General features: G+C 48.9%; 1 protein-coding gene across 1 annotated transcript; it reads left to right on the top strand.

Annotated features, from left to right (window-relative positions):
• The first annotated feature begins 1101 nt into the window (after window positions 1-1101).
• Window positions 1102-3609, top strand: LOC123172844 (uncharacterized). Its single transcript, XM_044589746.1, has 3 exons — window positions 1102-1831; window positions 1901-1999; window positions 2107-3609. Exons 1-3 carry the CDS (start codon window positions 1606-1608, stop codon window positions 2358-2360), a joined length of 579 nt encoding a protein of 192 aa, XP_044445681.1. The 5' UTR covers window positions 1102-1605; the 3' UTR covers window positions 2361-3609.
• The last annotated feature ends 6 nt before the right edge of the window (window positions 3610-3615 follow it).

The raw sequence follows: 3615 nt of genomic DNA, 5'->3' as shown, positions 1-3615 counted from the left end.
CCTCTTCGTGGTAGCCATGGGGTAGGGTGGCGTAGGGCTCAGCCCCATGAGCTGCAGTTCACCAGTTGATTCCTCACCCGGAAGACGAGCAAGAAGGAAAATGGTTTGTGATATATATACAACTGAACTGTACAGTCACATAAAAGGTAGATATTTGCACATCTGATTTCTTTTGGGTAGTCTGGATACTCTTAGTCTGGATACTCTTCCCCATGATGTTAAAAATATACTGCATATGTTTATTAAGCTGTATGACTTACGATGATTTTGTAGCACACTAAGTTAACCCAGACTGGCTTGAATTTGTTGGTTATTTGGCCTTGTCTGAGCACGGTTGGTGAAAGCAGCAATTCTTGCTTTGATTTTTGTTGTTCAGTTAAATCATTCACATGACTACCTCAATTTTTTAATTAACAGTGTAAGTTGATTGTGAGGCTGTGTACTTTTTATCCAAGATGAAAGTACTACGACAAGTAGCATATACACACACGTACGTATCTATCGATGGTGTGCGGCGTGCCACCGCACGGGTATAGCTAGTACATATACTAAACCTGGCCAGGTTTAGTTTTTCATGTTTTTTTAAATTTTTCTTACAATTGAAACTCACACGAATGGGTGGGTGGCACGTGTATTAGTAGGGGACCTGGGGGGTACGCGGCTGGGTGTGTCTAGCGGCCGCCGGTGGAAAGCATTATAAATTCAAGAAACAGTTGCCCATTGGTTGCATGCCCCGGGCTTTCCTCGTCGGTTCCCGGTTGGTGTTGGACAGGTCGAGTTGCCCACGGCATCTAATCTCTGTTTTGTCTATTTCTGCATGTCTGCTTGCCCTTTTTCCAACACGTCCGCTGCCTTCGAGTCGCCCGCCGCCCGGGCTCTCTGGATTTCCCATTTGTGGGCTGCCGCTTACGCACGGTCTTCTGGGTGTTTCTGCACCGTCTGCAGTCGTTGCTTTCAAGTTGGGTTTTGGCTCTCGGCTTCTTGCTATAAATAGAGGTAATAGCACCAGGAGTCCCTGAACTTGTCATGGATGTGATGATTTAGTCTCAAACTTACAAAATGCAACTATTGAGTCACACAACTTGCAGCCAATATGCAAGTTTGGTCCCAGCCAACCAAAGCTCGACAAGTGGAGCCTAGTCAGCACAGCCGTCAGGCCAGCGCCTTTTGCATTTACCCCCCTGGACTTTGCACTAATCAACCCACACTACAGCCGTCAGCCCAGCAACTACTTGTAGCTGGCGTGCGCCGCGCCCGTGTTGGGCTGGAAGCACTCGCCGCCGGGCTGGATGGCGTCGCAGGTCCCGTTCCCCTGCCCGCACGCGTACGTCAGTGCGTCCCCCACCGCCGTCTCGTTCAGCTTCCTGCCGGCGTGCGCGGCCAGCACGCACCATATCGGGCCCTTGTACGGCGTGACTCAATAGTTGCATTTTGTAAGTTTGGGACCAAATCATCACATCCATGACAAGTTCAGGGACTCCTGATGCTATTACCTCCTATAAATAACGGCTCGGCTGTTCGTCCGTCTTCCATTCCGGCTCTTCCCATTTGTTCTCTTACCTTCTTCCATTCCGACTTCTCCCATTTGTGCTCTTTCATTTGGGAATGGTTTTTCCTGCTTCTGCCCGGTCTGGACGTCGCCGCCGAGGTCGCTCTCCTGGGATTCAGGCGGCCGTTACTGCGCGTGTGCGCCGTGCCGGCATGCGTCTTCCTGCCGCGGACTGTTCGTCGGTGACGGCAGACGCTGTTGTGTGTGGTCAGTTGCCTGTGGTTCGTTCAGGGCGGCGTGCCCGCTCTGCGGCTCGCCGGCCGCTTCGTTCTTGCCTGCCTGGTGGGTTTACTTGTCCTTGTGTACTTGCAGTAGAGTGCGGTCATCTTATTGGGTTATTTGATTTCGTAGGTGGCCAACGTTTGGACTCGGATCGGTTTCTTAGTGAAGATCTTGATAGCCGCCGTCGAGAGATTTCATTAGGGAAGCGGCCTGTTGATTGCACTGTTGGTAAGTGCGTTGGGTTCTTGCTACATATGGGAGTGCCTCTGATTGTTCTTGTGCGTTTCTTCCTGCTGTTTTGAATATTGTGGCTAACTTCTTGCTTTTTTCTGTAGGTTCGACCATTATTGCTGGTTCTTCTTCTGCATCTGATGGCTTTGAGTCTGCTGCTCGGCAATCCATTGCGCGAACTGGTGAGTTCTTGTTTCTTTTCTCTGCTTATTTTCTGTTCATTTTGTTGTCTCTCTTGGCCAACGCTTCTGCGTCCTTCCACTGGTTGTACGTGTCACTGCTGGCCCAATCGGCGTGCAGAAGACACCAGCGTGTAGGCCCAGCGCATGACACGCCCGCATGCACGGTCAAACGATGAAGGGTATCGACATCCACTCGAATGAAAGCACACGGGGGTATGCATTGCACGCATGCACTCGAACGGAAATACATCGATGCATGCAGTGCACATATGCACTCCGATGAATATACGCCGCCGCATGCAGTGCACGCATGTACTCCGATGAAAATACCCCGCCGTATGCAGTGCACTCATGCACTCCGATGAAAATACCCCGCCGCATGAAGTGCACGCATGCACTTCGGTAATGCTAGCCCTTTACGGCTGTCGCTTTAAAAATAAAACGTCCACACATATCCTTGATTGGTTTTTATTTTTCTTTCTTTATGAGCTGTTCGGGTGGGTATTTGCGTCTGGTCCAGCTGGTTTTAGTTTTTGTACCTTTTGGTATATTCTTCTGCAAGACGGATTGTTTCTTCTGTTTTCTGTGTTCCATTGACTGCATCAACTTTGGCTTGCTCATCGGGGTGTGGTTCACCTTTGGGTGGTCCTTCTTTCTCTTTCTTTGATTTTATACTTACAACGCGTTTCTGCTGGTGTGTATCTCCCGTGTTTTGTTGGCAGATTGTTCCACTTGTTGGACTTTCGTCTTTGCCATTTTTTGCGCACCTTCAACCTTCAACGGAATAGCTTTGTGGCTGACTTGTATTGTTAGCACTTTTTCTGCATAAGTGGAGAGCATACTTACAATGATGTGCCTGTCTGAATATGTATGAAATATTGCTGATGTACATATTGCGTACCTGCCACTGATGTCCCTTTGCAAACCTTCGCCTCCTTTGATTACCTCTGGAACAAGAGGGTTGCTATCTCTCTTCTTTGCTTCTTTGCTCTCAGGATTTCTCAGGCTGGTACACTTGCTGGTCGAGTGACCTTGCTATTTATGGTGTTGTGAGAGAGACGTGTGAGATGATTTGCTTACGTTTTTGTGTCACACGTGCACCGTCCGCCCAAATGTATGTGTGTATTGACACGTGTGTTTGTGTGTGTGTGTGTGTGTACCGTCTGGAAGCTGCTTCTTTGTGCCAACAGACGGGCCACGGGAAGCAGCAAACTTCGATGCTGCTGACCAGCGATGTCGGTTCGTAATGTCCTTCTAGAGAGTATGCATGCAACCATACAATGACACGACATATTTGTAGTGTCTTTCAGTGGCGGAGCTAGCAAAAGATCTCAGGGGGGCCAAACAAGAAATACACATATTTGAGGGGGCCAAATGGCTAAACTTTCCTTGATTTAACCCTTCAAAAAAATTCCTTCAGTGATTAGGCCA

Source organism: Triticum aestivum, unplaced genomic scaffold (genome assembly GCF_018294505.1).
Source record: "Triticum aestivum cultivar Chinese Spring unplaced genomic scaffold, IWGSC CS RefSeq v2.1 scaffold73357, whole genome shotgun sequence".
NCBI classification, from domain to species: Eukaryota; Viridiplantae; Streptophyta; class Magnoliopsida; order Poales; family Poaceae; genus Triticum; species Triticum aestivum.
The sequence above is the reverse complement of the archived record's forward strand: the minus strand, read 5'-3'. Positions and strand labels throughout refer to the sequence as shown.

Excerpts from the sequence above, each read along its gene's own strand:
- LOC123172844 (XM_044589746.1), top strand. The coding sequence starts at position 1,606 with ATGGTTTTTCCTGCTTCTGCCCGGTCTGGACGTCGCCGCCGAGGTCGC. Across the intron at positions 1,832-1,900 it reads GCTTCGTTCTTGCCTGCCTG|GTGGCCAACGTTTGGACTCG; the intron begins GTGGGTTTACTT and ends TTGATTTCGTAG. Across the intron at positions 2,000-2,106 it reads GCCTGTTGATTGCACTGTTG|GTTCGACCATTATTGCTGGT; the intron begins GTAAGTGCGTTG and ends TTTTTTCTGTAG.